The 20072-nt window shown below is 45.7% G+C and overlaps 1 protein-coding gene across 1 annotated transcript in view; it reads right to left on the bottom strand.

The window, feature by feature from the left end:
- Positions 1 to 20072, bottom strand: part of cfap92 (cilia and flagella associated protein 92 (putative)) — a 122578-nt gene that overhangs the window by 24349 nt on the left and 78157 nt on the right. The window contains exons 8-10 of the mRNA XM_078543038.1: positions 13923 to 14824; positions 8040 to 8234; positions 75 to 345 (exon numbers count right to left, since the gene is read on the bottom strand). Of these exons, the coding sequence (XP_078399164.1) occupies positions 75 to 345; positions 8040 to 8234; positions 13923 to 14824 (1368 nt within the window). The remainder of the gene's footprint in view (positions 1 to 74; positions 346 to 8039; positions 8235 to 13922; positions 14825 to 20072) is intronic.

The following is a 20072-nucleotide window of genomic DNA, read 5'->3' as shown; positions in this document are numbered from 1 at the left end:
TAATAATCATCATCTCTGGAATAATTCTGCTGTACTATGCCACTATCCAATCTTTGATTTTTCCTAACTAATACCTGAATGTGATCTGTGAAGATTTGATTCATTTTCCTCTGTATGTAATTTTCATTAAAAATGTCCAGCTGAGAATAATGCATCTGTTTTGGTGGTTTAAGTTCGAAAGCAAGCTGATCTTTGAGTGGTGGCATGCTCTTGGTGGTAAGTGGACCTGTTTCAGAGGCTGGGATTCCAAACTCACGGCTCAGGGTCTTTACCATTTCTGCTGATGGGAAGAGTTCATACTGGACTACTTCTCTTAACTTCTTGGCAAAGCATATATGTTGCAGTCTGAGAAACAAAGAAAGACCAAATTATAATTCACCTGGTGCAGCTGATACATCATGCAAGGAAACCCATCAGAAGCTTTTTATGAACCTGCCTTCTACATGGGAACATCAATATGCTCTGCTGCTTTCTTGAATGCTGGGTGGCATTCTCTAATCTGCTTTTAAATGTATAACACAGTTGTTCATAGTTTAAGGAGCACCTAAATATCTCAGACTAGAATTTCTGATATGTTTGAACTTTTATAAGTTACCACAAGCAACTAGATGACAGAAGAATGTAACAGAAATTTGCTGTACTTATTTTGGGGTAATCTAATTTGTGTTGACAGTTGCATGATTCTACCTTCGGGCTAACATCCACTCCATAAAAAGAGACTCAACACTTAAATGCCGTGCTGTAAGAAGTTCAATGACCTTACACAAGTAGTCAAGGTCTGTGAATGCATCTTCAAATGCCATATACCAACAGTGCCACTGTCTCATACATTGCTCAATTCACCACCACACCCCTTCATTCAGCTGCTACCCATCTCTAGGATTTAAGATCATAATATGATCAAATTTTATACTTAATAAAAGTGCAATATTGCTGCCCTTGCCAACAACACCCACATCCAACAAACAAATAAAAATTAAGTTTGAGCGCGATGTACTTAAATTCGAAGTAAGTATTTTCTTGAACTTAAATTACATCAATTACTGAAGTATGCAGAGTGAGCTGACTAAGGCTGAATGAGAAAAATAGATTAAAAGGTATGAAGGTAGACCAGCAACTGGCACACATTTAAAGAAATAATTCGGAATTCTCAATCAAAATGCATTCCATTGAGACAAAAACTCTGCACAAAACATGATCCATCCACCTGGACCCCTCCCTCTGGATTCTTACCTTCTCTTGATCTTTTCATTGAGAACTGTCGGCGTGATATTAGTCGTCTCAATTTCTCTGCTCCTCTCACCCATTCTAATCTGTCTCTCTCTGAACTTACTGCACTCCGTTCTCTCAGGTCCAACCCCAACATTGTCATCAAACCCGCTGACAAGGGTGGTGCTGTGTTGTCTGGCGCACTGACCTCTACCTCGCGGAGGCTGAGCGTCAACTCGCAGACACTTCCTCCTACCTCTCCCTGGACCATGACCCCACCACTGAACATCAAGCCATTGTTTCCAGGACTGTCACTGACCTCATCTCCTCTGGAGATCTTCCTCCCACAGCTTCCAACCTGATAGTCACCCAACCTCGGACGGCCCGCTTCTACCTCCTACCCAAAATCCACAAACAGAACTGTCCCGGCAGACCGATCGTGTCAGCCTGTTCCTGCCCCACGGAACTCATTTCTCGTTATCTTGACTCCCTTCTCTCTCCCCTTGTCCAGTCCCTTCCCACCTACATCCATGATTCCTCTGACACCTTACGTCACATCAACAATTTCCAGTTCCAGGCCCCAACCGCTTCGTCTTCACCATGGACGTCCAATCCCTCTACACCTCCATCCCCCACCAGGATGGTCTGAGGGCCCTTAGCTTCTTCCTTGAACAGAGGCCCGAACAATCCCCATCCACCACTACTCTCCTCTGTCTGGCTGAACTTGTTCTCACACTGAACAATTTCTCCTTTAACTCCTCTCACTTCCTCCAAATAAAAGGTGTGGCGATGGGTACCCGCATGGGCCCCAGCTATGCCTGTCTCTTTATGGGGTATGTGGAACATTCCTTGTTCCAGTCCTACTCCGGCCCCCTCCCACAACTCTTTCTCCGGTACATCGATGATTACTTCAGTGCTGCTTCATGCTCTCGTCGGGACCTGGAAAAATTCATCAATTTTGCTTCCAATTTCCACCCCTCCATCATTTTCACATGGTCCATCTCTGACACTTCCCTTCCCTTCCTTGACCTCTCTGTCTCAATTTCTGGTGATAGACTGTCCACCAATATCCATTACAAGCCTACGGACTCCCACAGCTACCTCAACTACAGCTCCTCACACCCCGCTTCCTGTAAGGACTCCATCCCATTCTCTTTCTCAGTTCCTTCGCCTCCGTCGCATCTGTTCTGATGATGCTACTGTCAAAAACAGTTCTTCTGACATGTCCTCCTTCTTCCTTAACCGAGGTTTTCCACCCATGGTCATTGACAGGGCCCTCAACCGTGTCCGGCCCATCTCCCGTTGATCCGCCCTCACACCTTCTCCTCCTTCCCAGAAACATGATAGGGTCCTCCTTGTCCTCACATATCACCGCACCAGCCTCCGCATTCAAAGGATCATCCTCCGCTATTTTCGCCAACTCCAGCATGATGCCACCACCAAACACATCTTCCCTTCACTCCCCTGGCGGCATTCCGTAGGGATCGTTCCCTCCGGGACACCCTGGTCCACTCCTCCATCACCCCCTACTCCTCAACCCCCACCTATGGCACCTCCCCATGCCCTCGCAGAAGATGCAACACCTGCCCCTTCACTTCCTCTCTCCTCACCGTCCAAGGGCCCAAACACTCCTTTCAAGTGAAGCAGCATTTCACTTGCATTTCCCCTAACTTAGTCTACTGCATTCTTGCTCCCAATGCGGTCTCCTCTACATTGGAGAGACCAAACGTAAACTGGGCGACCGCTTTGCAGAACACCTGCGGTCTGTCCGCAAGAAAGACCCAAACCTCCCTGTCGCTTGCCATTTTAACACTCCACCCTGTTCTCTTGCCCACATGTCTGTCCTTGGCTTGCTGCATTGTTCCAGTGAAGCCTAACGCAAACTGGAGGAACAGCACCTCATCTTCCGACTAGGCACTTTACAGCCTTCCGGACTGAATATTGAATTCAACAACTTTAGATCTTGAACTCCCTCCTCCATCCCCACCCCCTTTCCGTTTCTTCCCCCTCCCTTTTGTTTTTTCCAATAATTTATATAGATTTTTCTTTTCCCACCTATTTCCATTATTTTTAAATCTATACCTTTAATGCCCTGTTTAGTCTTTCCACCCCACCCCCACTAGAGCTGTACCTTGAGTGTCCTGCCATCCATTCTTAATTAGCACATTTGTTTAGATAATATCACCACCTTCAACACCTCTTTGTTCCTTTTTCTGTGACATCTTTTGATTATCTGCTCCTATCACTGCTTGCTTGTCCCTACAACCAACGCGCCCCCCCCCCCCCCCCCCCCCCCCACCGGACCTTAAACCAGCTTATATTTCACCCCTCTCCTAATATTACTCAGTTCTGTTGAAGGGTCATGAGGACTCGAAACGTCAACTCTTTTCTTCTCCGCCGATGCTGCCAGACCTGCTGAGCTTTTCCAGGTAATTCTGTTTTTGTTTTATGATCCATCCCTGGCTAGCTAAAGATGTTTAGATGGTATTAGATTTAAAAAAAAAAGCTTTTAATGTTGTGAATAATTGTAGCCTAAGGATTTGGCAGAGTTCAGAAATTGGAAAAGCATAGCCAAAAAATTGGCAGAGGGAGAAAAATAAAATATGAGTCTAAACTAGCAAGGGATATAAAATTAGATTGTAATAGCTCCTTAAGGAATGTAAAAAGGAAAAAAGTAACAAAAATACACGTTGGAGGCTGAGATGGAAGCAATCATAACGAGATGACAGACACATTAAACAAATATTTTGCATCTGGCTTCACAGTAGAAGACACAAAAACACACCAAAAATAGTGGGGAACCAATAAGGCTGAGGAACTTAAAGTAATTAATACCAGCAGAGGAAAAGTAGTAGAGAAGTTAATGGGACTAAAAACTGACAAATCCCCTGGACCTGATTGCCTATATTCTAGGGTTCTAAAAGAGATGGCTGCAAAAATAATGATGCATAGGTTGTGATCTTCCAAAATCCTCTAGAGTCTAGACCGGACCTAATGGCCAGAATTTTTACCTCATCGGGCGGGCGTGCGCCCGACCCCAATGAGTGTAAAATGACGTGGTATTTTGGTCGGCGGGCGCGCGCGCGAGTCAGCAGCGTGCCTGCCGACAATTAACAGGCCTATTAAGGCCATTAAATTACCAATTAAATGTAATTTTTCACTACCCATCCAACCTTACCGTTGGTGGGCAGGAGAAAAGGCCAAGCGGCCTTTGCATTTTTTAGGAAACCTCATCCATGGGTGGGATGAGGTTTCCAGCAGCAATTAAAAATAAAATAAAAATTTTAACTTTACATTAATGACATGTCCCTGCTCATGTGACAGAGCCACATGAGCAGGGACATGTTTTGTAGCATTCTTGAAATCTTTATTTTTGATTTTTCATATCTTCAGCTCCCTGAGGCAGCTCTGTGCCTCAGGGAGCTTTTCCTGTGCGCATGTAGGAAACTTTGCATGCTTGCCCTCCACACCCCCCCCCCAGCCCCACCAACACACAGGCAGTGCTGAGCGCTGCAGCATGCATTTCACGCTGGGCAGTGCTTAATTGGCCCGCCAGCGTGAAATCGCAGTCTGGCCCTGATCGCAGGCGGCGGTCAGCTTCCCGACCGCCCCCACTCGCCCCCGCCGAGCCTGCCCGACAAGGGCAAAATCCTAGCCAGTGAGTTGGGAAGTAGTAAGTGTAGCACTGCTATTCAAGAAAGGAGGGAGAGTGAAATTACAGGATAAGTAGTCTGGCATAAGTCATCAGAAAAGTGCTGGACTCTATCATAAAGGATGTGCCAACAAAGCACTTATACAATTTCACTTTAATAAAATTATGATTTTCTCTGACAAATTTATTGGAGTGTTTTAAGGATGTAAATAACAGGGTAGATACAGGGAAAATAGCGGATAGTGCCTATAAAAATCTCTCAAAATAAGGGCTTATGGGGTTGGGAGTAATATATTAGCTTGGATGATGGGTTGGTTAATGGACGGAAAGCAGAGAGTATGGATAAATGGGGCATTTTCAAGTTGGCTGGACATAACCATTGGGATGTCACAAAGATCAATGCTGGGGCCTACACTATTACATACAAGAAGCACCTGCTCCTCTTTGGCAAGAGAAAATGAAATATGTTCAGCTTCAGTGACCTCCCTTATGCAACAGTAGAGGGGAAAACTGTGCGATGTTGGAAATATCGCCTGCTCCAACCTGGAAGGAGACACATGCGATGAAATGCATGGCCACTGCCACCTTCAAAGCCACTGGCAGTGCTATCCTCACCTTGTTCTGTGGCTGCCTGTAACAAGTGACTGGTTTCAGTGAGAACCTTCCTTAGTGAAATAGAAATGTTGCACATATTGTTCCTCACTGAGGTTGAGGGAGGAGAATTGCTCCTTAAGGACCCAAAGTGGATTTGGCGCACTGGCTGTTCATCTCCTCCACTTTCTAACAGCTGGTCCTCCTTGAATGCCGCCTCTGCTCATTCTCCCTATCATGCTGCAGGGCAAGGAGGATGGAAACAACAACACCCATGGCTGGGAGCAAGTAGTCTGAGTAGAATCCTTGAAGTGAGCGAAGATCTTCAGCTCATGCCACTCTCCAGAGACTGCAGCAATTTTAAGTAACAGTAGAAAACACATAGCACTGCTACATATTCAGCAATAGCCAGCAAAACACAATCAACAACTAGCCTGAAGGTTCCCTGAAGGTGAATGATCTCTTTAAATGACGCTGGTGGGGGTCCTTGTTGCTGCTGAATACATGTTCAGCTGTGCAATATTGAGGGCATTAGCTGAAACGTCAAGATTGAAAAAGGCACTGCTAGCATAAAAGCAACATTACACATTGACGGACATCACAAACTGCCTATTTTGCATACTTGCAGCGCACATTCCCAACACCTGCATTAAAAACCTACCCAAAATTGCATCCTGCACAGAAGTGTGCACATGTGGTGCGGACACCAATTTGGACTATAAACAGCACCCGTGGCACCAAAAATACAGGAGCTACACAACCAAATTTTGAGAGTATTTGTTTTGAGTAGTTTCAGTGATGAGGCAGCTGGATGTCACAGCATTCTTTGTTTGTGAACTTCTAATTCCCTATATGACAGATTCCTGATCTCGACTGTGTCATCAAGGGGAAGCACACAACACATTCTGGGTAATCGTCAAATGTGTCCTGATGGCCTGTTTAGTAGAAAGAAATCATTCAGGCAGACTTGCTGCATGCTTCTAAGTCAAGCAATTTTTGTTGATCTTGCAAAAGAGAAGTTGAAAGTTTTAAAAGTATATTTTGCAAAGTGCACCTTTATGCAAAGATTTAGGCATGGAAGTTTTATTTATTCTTTCATGGGATGTGGGTATCACCGACAAAGCCAGCATTGTTGCCCATCCCTAATTGTCCGTGAAGTGAGTGGCTTGCTAGGCTGTTACACGGGGCAGTTAAGAGTCAACCCATTGCTGTGGGTCTGGAGTCACATGCAGACCAGACCAGGCAAGGATGGCAGATTTCCTTCCCTATAGGGCATTAATGAACCAGGAAGGTTTTTACAACAATCAATGATAGCCATCATGGTCACCATTACTAGCTTTTAATTCCAGATTTTATTAGTTGAATTTAAATTCCACCAGTTGTTGTGGTGGGATTTGAATTTGTGCCCCCAAAGAATTAGGCTGAGCTGCTGGATTACTAGTTAAGTGACATGACAATGACATCATCATCCCCTTGTTTTTGGAGCTTATTCAAAAACTGAGATGGATTACATTTTTGCTTCTTCTTAACTGGATGGTGTGCAACCAAAAGGTTTGAGACAATAGAATGAAAGAACTTGCATTTATATAGTGCCTTTTACAAACTTGGGATGTTCCAAACTGCAAAACATCCACTTAAGAACTTCTGAAGTGTGCTCATTGGATGAAATTCAACAGCAAATTTGAACACAGCAATATCCCACAAACAGCAATGAAAGAAGCAACCAGATAATCTGTTTTGGTTATTTTGGTTATGGAATAAATGTTGAATAGGATATTGGAGAGTTTTCCTGTTTTTCTTCAAATAGTGCCTTGAGATTTTCTTTACCACCAAATGATAACAGATTGTCTGGATTTAACATCTCACCCAAATGATGGCACCTCTTCTAGCACAGAATTCCCTCAGTACTGTATTGAATTAAGTGTCAGGCTGGATTATATGATCAAATCTCTGGAGTAAGACTTGGACCCACATCCTTCTGATTCAGGCAAGAGTGCCACCTCTGAACCAAAGTTAACATTCAATGTACCTTTACCCTCTATCGTACGTCTTATACTTGTCTAACAGCTGCGGTAATATGAAGAGGTACCCACTGTGTACATGCTGTGACTCAGTTAAGTGGCATTTAAATTAACTTCATTGTTAAAAGTTTTGATCTTTGACATTATTTTCTACTCTATATTTGGAGTGTCAGTTAGAATGAATAGATAGTTGTTTAATATGATGTGCTGATTTAGCTTTCCCAAATATTGGCTTTGGCCCATATTTGTGCCTGTGATTTAACAACATGGCAACTTCCATCCTTTAACTATGCAAGCATGTCCCCAAAGAGAATAAAAGTTAGCAGACAAGGTGCCTGAGACCATTCTTGCACATTTTCCAAACTAGATCAATTAATAAAATTCTGAGAACTTACTTCCTTCATGTTCTCTTGAACGGCAGCAGCTACACTGCACGGAGACATTTTAAAAGTGGACAAAAATTAAAGCTTTATGACAAAGAGAAATCTAGAAAGTTGATGATCTCATTCAGATTGCCCATTAAATGCAACATTTCAATTAATTATATATGCAAAGGAAGATCTCACCTACACAATGCCTGAAAGCAATCCTGAGGAGTCATGTCCCTGACATACAGCAAAGGTTGCTTTATAATATCATGCAGGGGCTCATGGAGATGGAGATGTTGAACATCATCATCCAAGTATGCATACAATCGCTGATGAAAACTGAAATCAGAATTGTACAGAACCTTGATCCTTTCTTCTTCATGAGCCACAGGTCTGAAAAATATATTTTTTTAAAAGATAGATTATTTTTTACATGTGGATTCCTATGCAGAGGGGGTAACACAAACCAGTTCTTATGAGTATAACTCTCAGGAAAATGATAAGAGAATCAGCTTTTTTTGAAAATGCATTTTGAATGATTTGATTGGTTCCTTACAAAACCATGATGGTGGAAAATCCAATGGGAAATTTGGTCATAAAATAGAAAAAGGCTGACAAAAACGTGACAACAGGAAATAATATTTTGCAGACAGGAAATGTGCATAGATGTAAGAATTTTAATATATAATTTTACACAAACAAGTACCTCTGGCAGTGATTGATCTTATTTGTGTGCAATTCACTACCAAAACATTCACAGTATCAGGATTTTATTTTATATTACCCATTCTTTCATCATTTATGATTGAAGAATATTTAATATGTTATAAAAATACAATATGGGCGAAAATGATCCTGGTGAAATGTGCTTATAATAAATTGACATCCTGTTTTACACAGGGTCTCATTTTCTTTTCCATTAAGCGTGTTGTAAATCAAGCTGTTCATTCACTAGGAGTGTGTTTCGTGCTACCGTGGTGACTCTGGTCTTCTAGCCCCGCTCTGGCCGCAGGATGGGTAGCAATGTCACCAACCCGGCTTGGGAGGTGGTGGCAGCGGTGGTCAGCGCTAATGCCTGCAGAGGAGGACAGCCACCCAGTGCCGCAAAAGGATGAATGATCTCCTCATTTCCGCCAGGGTAAGTCACTCTTTTCATCACTCCCAACTCATACACTCACAAACCCATCGCACACCAACAGGGCCCTCACTCACTGCCAATGCAAGGGACATCACTATTCACTCTTTCACACCCACCGTCATTGTCCTCATCCCGTCTATGGGACCACTCACCACCCACACAGGCCAGGCATACTTATCATCTGGCCCGGCAGGTGTCCTGATGCACTCTCCCCATCTCTATCCATGCAGGACAAACTGGCACAAAACAGGAGGGAAAGGTCGCGGACAGGTGGAGGGATGCCAGAATTCAAAGTTCTGACAGAATTCAAAAACAGAGCCATCCAGCTGGCTGGCGATGACCGGGACCGGTCCTGTGCTGACGGTGAGGTCGGTGCTGCTCTACCAAGTGAGGGTCCAGCAGTGCAATATCCATCAGACAACCATGCCGTGAGTAATGTGTCCTCTTTCACAGGCCACTGTCATGTGCTAATTATCTCCCCTTGCTTTCGCAGGCACATCTGGGAAGCAGCTGACGGAGTCCATGACCCAGGGCCTCCAATCAAGCTCTGAAGAAACCTCTGAAGAGGAATCTGAAGGCACCCTCCCTGAAGTCCCATCACAGCGCTCACCCACACCCTCCACCAGTGCAGAGACAAACACCTTGGTGGGACCTAGCTTTAGAATAGCCTCGGGGTCACAATCTGGTGACCACATCGCACTGTCTGATCCATGACAGGCGGAGGCAGGGACTTCCCAGGTCCCCAGCACTCAGAGGACTGCTGGAGGCCAGAACATTGCTGAGTCCGAGTCTGATGGCGAGCCTCTGGACCTAGTCATGCCACCATTGCTGGAGCTGCAAAGGCAAGCTAGGGAACAACAGGAGGGGATGTCTGAAACAAAAACAAAAATAGCTGGAAAAACTCAGCAGGTCTGACCGCATCTGTGGAGAGGAATACGGTTAACGTTTTGAGTCCGTATGACTCTTCATCAGAAGGGATGTCCACTGCACTCCTCAGGTTGCAAGGCATGATGGAGGAGTACTTCCATCTTTAGGCTGAGGTGATAGCGCCGGCACTGCAATGCACCAAGGTCAACACTGGCAGGATGGTGGCTGCCACGGAGACCTTGGTCCAAGACGTCACTCCTGCACTGCTGCGTGGGCTTAACTCCATCGCTGATGCCATAGTTGGTCTCCTGTGTACGCGAGAAAGGTGCTGGGCAGCTCAATCTCACTCCAACTACCCCTTCCACTCACGGTCAGCCAGGGGCCCTCAGGCACCCATACGGAGGAGGATCAGCAGGTGCACACTCCGGAGCCATCCACCCAGGTGACTCTGGGAGTGACTGGCCCATCTGATTCCCCTCTTCCTGTGACCTCCGCAGGTCCAGCTTCACAGGCCGAGGAGGATGCCACTGCCACACAGCAGGACCCTGAAAGCAGGCCGGGGCCCACCAAGTTTTGGCCCTCCAGTGGACGCCCGCCAATATCATCACAAACAGGGCGTCACAGTCAGCAGGCTGCCTCCACCTCCACTGTGGATGTCCGGGGAGCACCAAGACATAGTGACAGAGTTAGGAAAGTTAAGCAGAATTAGTTGCACAGCCTGGGTACAGGTGTTAATCACTTGTACTTAATGTTCACTATTGTCAATAAACTCCTAAGAATGTCTCCCTGCCTATTGCTCCTTGTTCTGATGAGCAGTGTTCTTGTCACTCAGAAACCTTTCTGCACAAGATAAAAGTCAGGTGTCTCAGTCCAGAGCCTCTTCCCTGTGCTCTGTGTGGCCTTCAGACCACAGTGATGGTTCAGCTTCACACTCCCTGGAAACATTACTGATGCCTGCACCTTGGCAGTGCTGGTCATTGCTGCCGGAATGTAGTGGGCAGGTGCTACAGAGTTCTCTCATACTCTGTGTGCTCTCAGCACCTTTAATGTGGGGCTGGCCCCCTACACCAGCATCTGTGACCAGTGATGCTGTGCTCCAGCTCCTGAAGGGCTGAGGTGCTGAAGACGGACACAGAATCAGATGCATCTAAAGTTTCATGGCTGCATCTCCGAGATGGCCCTGATCGTGGAGCGCAAGCAAACTGCCAGACGGGAGTCAGTCATTCTCAGAGGCAATGCGAAGATCTATGGAGTGTCCTCGCTGCATGTTGTTATCATCCTCCTGCGATAGAGCGACTATTAGAGCCTCCACTGTTTCTTCATGTCAGGAGCATTCTCAAAGAGGGTATTGATGCTGTGATAAGCCAGACTGGAGTCAAACATTCACAACTGCGATGTGAGGAACTAAGGGGACACCTCACTGCATGTTGTTATCATCCTCCACAAATCTGGCAGCTATGAGGGCCTCCCCAGTGTGCCTGCCTCATCTAGCCAGTGCGAAAGCCTCATCACCGTCATCGTCGCCACCGTAGACACCCTCACCCTCATCCCCGTCAGCGCCCTCCTCATCAGAGGAGACATGCAGCTCCTCCACCTCCTCCTCAGCCAGCTCCTCACTCCATTGCAGTGCCGGGTTGTAAAGGGCGCAGCAGACAACGATGATGCGTGACACCATCTGCGGACTGTATTGCAGGGCTCCACCAGACCGATCCAGGCACCGGAACCGCATCTTCAGCATCCTGATGGTCTGCTCCACCAAACTGCGAGCTGCTGTATGAGCCTCATTATAGCGTCACTCTGCTGCAGTCTGAGGCTGCCTCATGGGTATCATCAACCACGGCCTCTGTGGGTAGCCTTTGTCCCCAAGGAGCCAACCCTGCAGCCTCTATGGATGCTGGAAGACTGCAGGGATCTGTGAGTGATTCAGGATGTAAGCGTCGTGCACACTCCCTGGAAACCATGCGCATACCTACAGGATACATTTCTAGTGGTCACATACCAGCTGCACATTCAGTGCAGGAATGGCAGGCGGCGTCTATAGATCCTGGGTGTCGCCAGGCGCCGACCAGCCACAACTCGCTGTCGCTCCTGGGCAGCATGTGCGGGAGCTCCTGCTGCCTCTCCTTCATGAGGTTGTTGCTCCTGCCTTTGTGTGGCCAGGTGCCTCAGTCACTCTCTCCTCCATCTTCCACCATCTCTGTAGGCCATCAGGCATACAGCTAGGTCACTAGGATCCATGATCCTGATGTGGTCCTCCTGCAGCATGAAAGAGAGAGAGAGAGACGTGGTTATCATGGCTGTACTTAGCACCTTCCCTGGCCCTGTGTGACTGCTCCTTAACATTTCCCGGAGAGTGCGGGCCACCCCTCGGATGGCTAGAAATGAGTGCGCTGCAGGGTTGCCCTGTCAACCTGCAACATGGGGGACACTGGTCCAAACCGGGATGCTGAGATTGCAAGGGGCTGTGAGCGCCTCCAGCAGTGACTGCTACATGGCCAGCGTTGGCGAGGAGATGTTACAACGTGTGCAGTCCAACTGCTCCGTGGTCCAATAAAGTGATGGCGGAATAGAAGTCTGTGCCAGGGGGGCGAGTGGCGTGGTGGTGGTGGTTTGTAAGGTAAGGAGCGCTTGGTGGCCTTTTGGTGCCTCCACATTGTTTGCATGGGTGGGCAGGATAGGAGCCCGACCCCAATCCTATCACTGTGACTGCGCCTGATCTGTCTCAGTTGCAGACGCATGGTCAGTTTATTCAGGTGTCCCTAATGCGTGGCCACTTCCCTCGCTTACCCTCCCCCCCACGTCGATTGCCTGTGCATGGGATGCAGCGCCAGGGCAGCACTTTAACCCCCCCCCCCTCCTGCCCTCAGCAGTCGCCTCTCAAGCTGGCCAGCACTTGCCCCCAGATACCCCCCAACCCCTCAGCAGTCGCCTCCGAGGCTGGCCAGCACTTGCCCCAAGACACCCCTCACCCCCCAGCAGTCGCCTGCGGGGCCAGGCATCAGTTTCCCCTGCCCCCCGGTGCCCCTGAGGCCTGTAAACAGCGGGCGAGCTGTGGAGAGCGCTGCTGCTCACTCACTTCAGTTCCCCCAAAGTGAAGTTTGCCGAGTGCCCATTGCCTGCGTGCTGTTGTGAAACACATCAGCGTGCTTTCCCACCGACGTGGACGGGTGATACGCCGGAGGTCCGAGAGCCTGGCAGGATGGCCTTTTATTTATATGCTAATGTATATCGCCGGCCAATGACAGGAAACACGGCTCACCGTCAGCAGGCTGAGTGGAAGATCTCGATCTGCCTTCATGCCGTCATGAATTGGGTCCCACCATATTTTCCACGCACACCACCCATCACGCCCGCTGCCATGGGCTCAGAAAATTCCACCCTGCAACTTTTTCTGTAAATTCTCTTTTATTCATTGCCACCTACTCACTTCCATAGTTGAAGATTTGTTTAATTGAACGTCGGTTCCTTGGTACTATTGCTTTAACATGTATCAGATTTTTTCCCCTCTGGGAGAACAGTAAACTCAATGTATATTATAAAATGGTTGGTTCATGGATGTCTTTATGTGGGATTTAATGCAGAGATATAGTGAGGTATCTTTTTCCTTTTTGCACCAGCAGCCAATTTTCTGAGGCCAAAAGGCAAATGCTAAGCAGGTTGTCAGCCTTTCCTCCCTCCTTTTCTGGGCATGGTTAAGGATGGTGGCTTGACCTTCTCCAGAAAACCACAAAGTATCCTTTCAGAGTGAAATGTCCTACTGATCATTAGTTATCCACTGACAATGAGCATAGGAAGTTGGGGATTTCTTGTTGGCCTGGATCATGTCTGAGCTCCTGCTAACTTACTTATTATTACGGTACATCCTGCTGGGTACCACTGACTAGGGCATTTTACCACTTTTTGAAAAGCTACTTATAAATGCAATGTCTTTCACCCTTTCTGTCTTTCTTGGTTTAGCTACCACTTTGTCAGCAGTCCTTTTTTGTTATCTGGATACAAACTTTAAGCAAACATTTTTAGTAACTTTGTATTTGTAAAATACCATTTTACAGCTATGTTGCGTTGGATCATCTCACCTGACTGGCAGTTTTTCCCACAATTTCCTGAGCCCATTGTTTTTCAGTCCCTCCAAAACGAAGAGATGAATTATTCCATCCATTACATGAAAACCTGTCAAAATATCCCGATTGGAGCTTTCGTTTTGCTCAATGTCCGTTGTAAGTGTTGCATCAGTTGCTTTGCTTTCATTTGACTGAGAATCCTGGCGAAGTGCTGCGCAATTAGTTGAATGAATTACTCCTAGCAAATCATGAAGAAAGTTTGTGTTTTTATAGTCAAAAATATAAATAGCTCGACCAAATTGGCACTCCCCTATTTCATCCAACACATCTGTGCTTCTCGTTAAAGGATAAGCCAATTCAACTCTCACATTAAGCACAGAATTTGATTCCAAATAATGTCCTTTAGGTAATGGGTGGTCATCTGGACCATCAACAGCTCCTGAAACACCCAGAATACGTCCATCCAATCCATCAGTTTGGTAACCTATTGGATCTGGTGAACTACTGTTCTGTATAGATACAGCAACATTCAAACACTTTTCACCATATAGGAGGTCAGAAAAGGCCACCTTAGCAATACCATAAGGATCCCAAGATTTATTTATTTTTGTAAAGGGATCATGGACAGTCCGTTTATTACTGACAAGGCTGACATTGCTCAGTTTACTATCTTCTACTTCAGAACCAAACAATGCTGGTGGTTGGGAATGGAGCTCCAGCTTCCTGTCTCGGTCATGAATTTCTATCTCTAGTGGAGGCCCAAGTAGATACTCTTTGAGTTTATCCGGATTGAAGGTCCCTGTTAGAATCACGTTCACATCCTTGAAGGAAATCTCTGTCCCATGCCCTCTGCCTTTAGTCTGATGACGTGGCAGGTCATAGAATTGATACTGACAGTACACAGGGCCACATTTTTCCTTGGAGAAGAAACAAAATTAGGACATAACGTTAGTCATTTTATTTCTCATAGTATTGTTAGATTAAAAACTTCAGAACATATACATGATGCTGTACAATCAGAGATAGAGTACCTTGTATGTACATAGGTTTAAAAATACCTGCAATGCTAGAATAAAGAACTCCTTAAAATATTGCATATGTTTACTGTGTAATAAAAGCAGTCTTACTATTTTCTTTGCCTTTGCTGATCTGGGAAAATTTGCTTTGTAGACAATTTTTTAAAGTACAATACACTTCGATATAATGGGTTGCAAGTCCATAAGGGTTTTAACTATCTAGCATTCTGTCTATTCACAAAAATCAAAAATACCAAATTAAATCATTTCAAATTCTTAGCAACCTTCATTTCTTAAAATGAATTTATTCTATACCTGATTTTAGATTTTTAAAAATCAATCCACTAGCATGAATAGACTTCGTAAGTAATTGACTTTTCTCTCTCCTTTTCACATGAATAGCTCTTTGCTTCTTTAATATGCAGACTTTATGATCTAATTTCATACTGTCACATTATCCAGCACGAGCCTTCTGGGGGAAGCTTCCATTTTGTCAGACTATAATTTTAAAGCCTTGTCTCTCTGCAAATGTTCTGTTCCTCTCGTCACAAGACAGCCATCTGACTTGTTCTCAATACAAGAAATAAGTGTATACAACCTACATGAATTTAGTCTTCCCCATTCTTGCTATCTAGAGGGTAGCACTTAAGAACGAATGTCAGAATGAAACACTCCAAGCTTGCACGATAAATATGAGTGAGGAAAGTCATTCTAAACTGTCTGACGTGTATATTTTCTAATATTAAAGCCAGTGGAGTAGGAGTACAACAGATGTTAGGAAAATAGAATATCTGGCTCAGACCAATACAGCTATATTTGCATGACTTTAGTACAAAGTTCAATTTTCTGGCAGGTTACTTAAACAGGCCATAAGGGTTCCTGCTGAAGAGGAGTCATGGATCAGTTTAAATGTTTAAACAATAAAACCTAGCACAATTTTCCATCTGCTTAGGAGAATATTGTACTGGATATTGCCTTGATGTCTCTGGAGGGGCCTAAGGGAATCCCCATTAGGGGTGAAGCTCTTAAATTGGTCAAGGCCTATTATTCACATTTCCCACAGATACAGTAAAGTTTTACTACAGGCTGCTGTTACTGGCATTTTATGAAATTGTTAAAAGTATAGATTTTTTCAAACTTTTTATAGTGTGTTTCCCTTCTCTTAAAAGCTTGCTGCTAATGGCTGGAAAAGCATCCAAGACCTGAAGTGGAGTTTGTACACAGTAAACAAGTACTTTTTGAGCTGTGTAAACTGACATTTTCAGTAAAAAGACCGATAGCTATATAACTGCAAGAACTTTGCATCAGCACTTATACTCCAATCATACAGCTCCTGCACACATAGCAGTCATTGTAATGTGATGGAAAGCACTACTTGGCAATCTGCTGGTCGAAGAAGCAGTTCAGAGGGGGATATGCCAGGCTATGAAGTTATAGTTTGTGGCTGAATACAATTCTGCTGCTGCTGATGGCACACACGCCTTACAGATGCCCAGTTTTGAAATGCCAGATCTTGAAATCTATTCCATTTAGCACAGTGGTAGTGCCACACAACACAATGGAGGTATCCTCAATGTGAAGATGGGACTTTGTCTCCACAAGGGCTGTGCAGTGGTCACTCCTAACTACACTATTATGGACATGCATCTGCGACAGGTAGATTGGTGAGGACAACGTCAAGTAGGTTCTTCCCTCTTGCTGCTTCCCTCACTGCCTGCTGCAAACCCAGTCTTGCGGCTATCTCCTTTAGGACCAGACCAGCTTGGTCAGTAGAGACGCTTTTTGTGATGGACATTGAAATCCCCCACCCAGTGTACATTCTGTGCCCTTGTCACCCTCAGTGCTTCTTCCAACTGGTGTTCAACATGGAGGAGCACTGATTCATCAGCTGAATGGAGGGACAATAGGCAGTAATCAGCAGGTGGTTTTCTTGCCCATGGTTAACCTGACGTGTGAGGCTTCATGGGGTCCAGAGTTAATGTTGAGTTCCAAAGACTCACTACCCTCTGAGAGAAAAAATTTCTCCTCATCTGCCTTAAATGAGTGACTCCTTATTTTTAAACAGTGATTCTCCCACAAGAGGAAACATCCTCTCCACATCCACCCTGTCAAGACACTTTAGGATCTTAAAGATTTCAATTAAGTCACCTTTTGCTCTTCTAAATTCCAGTGGATACAAGCCTAACCTGTCCAGCCTTTCCTCATAAGACAACCCACCCACCCATTCCTGGTTTTTTTTTGGTGTGCCTGTCCTGCCAATGAGACAGGACATACCCAGGAATGGTGATGATGGTGACTGGGACATTGGGCAGAATCGTCCCAGATTTGCAGTAAGTGCAGCAGCGGGCATGAAAAACGATGTTTTACCTGCCGGCCGCAATGGTGGATTTTTGTGGCATACTGTCCCATTCCCGGCGCGTCCCACCTTTTTAATAATTCAATCACGGGAAACGTGCCAGATGGCTGGCAGGCGGGCTCAGATTTGCCCGCCATGCCATGACCTAAGTGCTTCCTCGCTCCGGGCGCCATATTTAAAACACATCAGAACACAGCCTACTTCATATCTGCAAACCAGGACTACTCCAGATGAAGAATTTTCCCCTCATTGGGGTGAGGTTCAAGAGCGGGCGCACCTCCGATCGGCGCATCCGATTGGGGGCACGCCGCCATTTTATGTGGGCGGGCCAATTAAGGCCCACCCGGCGTGACGCCGGCCAGGAAGCGCTATGTACTCCCTGTGGGGGGTGGGCATTCCCTAAGCCGAGAGTGCACTCATCTTCCTGAGGCTAAGTGCTGCCTCAGGGAGATCGGCGCCAAATTCAAAATTGTGAAAAATAAAATTTCCCTGACATGTCCCCTCATGTGACACTGTCACATGAGTTGGGACATGTCCATTACTTTTAATTAAGCTTTTATTAAACTTTTAAAAACCTACATGAAACCTCATGCCAGTCGTGGATGAGGTTACATGCTTTTTCTGAAGCCCACCAGGGCTCCCAGCCTGCCCGCCAACCTTAAGGTTGGACGGGCAGGTCCATTAATTACTTCAATTAGTTTTTAAATGACCTCAATTGGCCGTTGACAGGTCGGTAGGTGCACAGCTGATTCGGCTGCGCCCCCGCCAACCTAAAAATTGGAATGACGCGGGGTGACTTGGGAGTTCCGCCTGACATCATCCCGCGTCATTTTACCCGCCAGCGAGCAGGCCCTGCTCACCAAACTCAATATCCTGCCCCAGATGACAGATGGCTCCAAAATCGAAATCAAACAGCAGCCCCCAACTTAGTGACACTTCTCTGGGGCACCTGCTGGACACAGCAGAAGGCCGCCATTATGCCCTCTACCCCCAATCTGGCTGCAGGAGGTCCACCAGAGTCACCAATCATGCCTGGGAGGCAGTGGCAGCGGTGGTCGGTTCCACTGGAGCACAGAGAAGGTCAGCCATCCAGCGCAGGAAGAAGATGAATGCTCTCATCCGTTCCATCAGGGTAAGTCAACTGGTTCACTCTGGCTTCCAGCAGGATCCCCGCTCCACCATGGTGGACACCATCAGATGATCCCACTGTGCTTTCACGCTGGCGTGAAACCAATCTCTGCCCCTCACGCTGAATTGTCCCCTCCACTTCCACCATGATGCCCGCTGCCAACAGGACCAGACGATTCGCCCATTGCTTATAAGAGATGATTCTGAGAGTATCACTATGTCAGGCTGTTGCTTGACTCGTCTGTCCAACAGCTCTCCTAATTTTGGCACAAGCCCCCAAACGTTAGACAGGTTTTTTTCAAACAGCTGAGCAATCTTTTTGCCTGACCTCCCTGCTCTGCCTTTACTTCAGTCATGCTTTCAATGTTAAATGCTGGATCCTGGTGCATGGGATTGTCTTCCCTACATTTACTTTACTGGAACAGTAGCTTTTAACCAAACGCAGATTTATAGACCTGCATTTTCCTCGGTCTCTGCTGCTGTTGATTTCCTGCAGGTTGTGCCCTTTTATACTTATGAGTGCAGCTGACAGCATGTCTGGAGTAAACTGTGATCCTGTCAAATAAAATTGTATCTTGTTTCCACAATACAATCTTATCAAGATATGGAGCATAAACTTAAAAAAAAACGTCATTTACTCATAGAAATGCTCTCCAAAAACAAACTTTTTATTCCTTACTCAAAATCTACTTCTAGACATTAGCAGGGATTCAAACATCCTGTTTTGCACTGAGACTTTCTCATACTGCACTTCCTCTGGCTATACAAGACTGCATCACTAATTCTCATACATGTTAACTTAGCCCAATGTACTCTCCTCACACCACTCCCCTTACTCCAGAGTTTGGAAACTTCTTCAATACAAATTTTCAAGATATGCCAGGGAGAAAAGCAGACACAATTGTTGGACAGCCACCTTCTCTTCATGCCCTGATACACCTAGTTGGCAATGACATCAGCTTATTGGCTCCACATGCTCCAGGCCAGCAGGAAGACAGTTGCAGATCGGCACCACCTGCTGTTAAAACCATTGCAGTCAACCTGCATCATAGGGTTGGCACTGCCAATGGCATTCAAGGTCTCTTCCTTCCTCAGTGCTATTGCCTCTGCCTTCTTTCAGGCCAACATATGGATGGTCTACTCTATCACCCAATGTGCTGTCCAGGTGTTTATTGACTAGGTGGCATACAAAGGTCAACATTTTTATCTGCTTTCTCACTAAATATTGTTATGACAATGTGCTTTTTTAAAAGAAAAACATAGAATTTCTAATATTTTTAATATTAAATTTCTAATAACTTATATAAGACCCTGATTAGACCTCAGTTGGAGTATTGTGTACAGTTCTGGGCGCCACACTATAGGAAGGATGTGAACGCATTGGTGAGAGTGCAGAAGAGGTTTACAAGAATGGTTCCAGGGATCAGACACTTCAGTTATGAGGAAAGCTTGGAGAAGTTGGGACTGTTTTCCTTGGAGAGGAGAAAGCTAAGAGGAGACTTGATAGAAGTTTTCAAAATCAGGAGGGGTCTGGACAGAGTAGATAGGGAGAAACTGTTCCTGCTCATAAACGGATCGAGAACCAGAGGGCACAGTTTTAAAGTGTTTTGCAAAAGAAGCAAATGTGAGGTGAGAAGAAACTTTTTCACACAGCGAGTAGTTAGG

Source organism: Cetorhinus maximus, chromosome 6 (assembly GCF_964194155.1).
Source record: "Cetorhinus maximus chromosome 6, sCetMax3.hap1.1, whole genome shotgun sequence".
NCBI classification, from domain to species: domain Eukaryota; kingdom Metazoa; phylum Chordata; class Chondrichthyes; order Lamniformes; family Cetorhinidae; genus Cetorhinus; species Cetorhinus maximus.
Note: the sequence above shows the minus strand (reverse complement) of the source record. Positions and strands in the feature narration are given on the sequence as shown.